At 45.7% G+C, this 1,260-nt stretch overlaps 1 protein-coding gene across 1 annotated transcript in view; it reads right to left on the reverse strand.

Annotated features, from left to right (window-relative positions):
* Positions 1-683, reverse strand: part of SIX3 (SIX homeobox 3) — a 6,686-nt gene extending 6,003 nt beyond the window's left edge. Inside the window, 1 exon segment of the mRNA XM_009278411.1 lies at positions 678-683. Coding sequence (XP_009276686.1) covers positions 678-683 — 6 coding nt within the window.
* Positions 684-1,260: the final 577 nt, after the last annotated feature.

Genomic DNA, 1,260 nt, shown 5'->3' on the forward strand with positions numbered 1-1,260 from the left:
CCCCGCTCGCTGCCTCCTCCGTCCCACGCCTTGCTTCCCCCGCCCTCCCGCTCCTTCTCGCCTTCCCTTTCCCTCTCCTTTCTCTTCCCTCTCTCCACTTTGTTTTTCTTTCATTCTGGCTTTCCTCCTCCCACTGGCCTCACCTCCTCTCGCCCTTCCTTTCTCCGGAGCCCGGCGACCTTGCGAGGCTGGTCCTCGCCCCCAAACCCGCCGGGGCTTTACACGGCACCTCTCCTTTTCCCCGCAATTTCTGCCGCGAACTTGCAGGGCTTCTGTGCGGGGAGGAGGAAAGGGAGGCGAGCAGGAGCGGGTTTGAGCCCAGGTTTATTTTCTTTCCCTTTCTTTTCTTTTTTTTTTTTTTTTTTTTTTATTATGGAGCAAGGAAAATCTCCGTGGTGGTATGAGTCCATCCCTCAGTAAGACCTAGCTGGGTCGCCAGACCTTGCTACCATGCAACTATATTTATTATTAGGTATGTTGCTTTTAAGAAGATTTAATCAGCATCTTGAGCTGGTAACTCTTTTGTTTAGTTTCTGTAGCTATGGAAGTGTGATTTACAAAGATTTGTACGGGTCATGGACATCTTTCCAGACTTACTGTGTATATTTAGACAGGACTTTGCTTGGTGTTAAAAAGTGTATATTTTGAATAGGTTCACACACAGTAGCAAACAATACCGACATTGTAAAGGCATGTACAACGAGTATTGAAACGCAGCATCCAGACTTCAACTAATCTGCCCTCAATAAAGCTGAAATAATTATCCTAAGCCGCCTTTCTAGAAGAAAAATCATTGAGGAATTCAAAACTTTTTTAAAGATCTTTTCTGCATTCCGATGGAGATCGAGGGGTGAGGCTTGGAGCCCAAACTACTTTCAGACATCAATGGAGGGAAGGGGCGGGGGGAAGAGAGATATTACAATTAAAATGTGAAAACATAGCGTGACTTGCCCTATCCGAAGGATAATAATAATACTGCTATGGGTGGTAGAAGTTCTTTAGCTGGGCTCCAAACTGGTTGTGATCCTTTCACAGCGCACTCCTCGTGAAATAATTCCAAGTGGCAGATGAATAGGTCCAGTTGGAAGAGCTGCTGGACTGGAAGAAGCTCGCTGTATTACACATTCATCTGATTTCCACTAAACTGTCATCGGTGTGCTACGTGGCTTCATAGCCCTAATGGAAATAACTCGCCCTCTTAAATTTTAGTGATCTGCTTAAACACTTCGGTTAACAGACTTGGGGGAAACTTTTTTTTCC

This window comes from Aptenodytes forsteri, unplaced genomic scaffold, assembly GCF_000699145.1.
Source record: "Aptenodytes forsteri isolate BGI_AS27 unplaced genomic scaffold, ASM69914v1 Scaffold130, whole genome shotgun sequence".
Taxonomy (NCBI): domain Eukaryota; kingdom Metazoa; phylum Chordata; class Aves; order Sphenisciformes; family Spheniscidae; genus Aptenodytes; species Aptenodytes forsteri.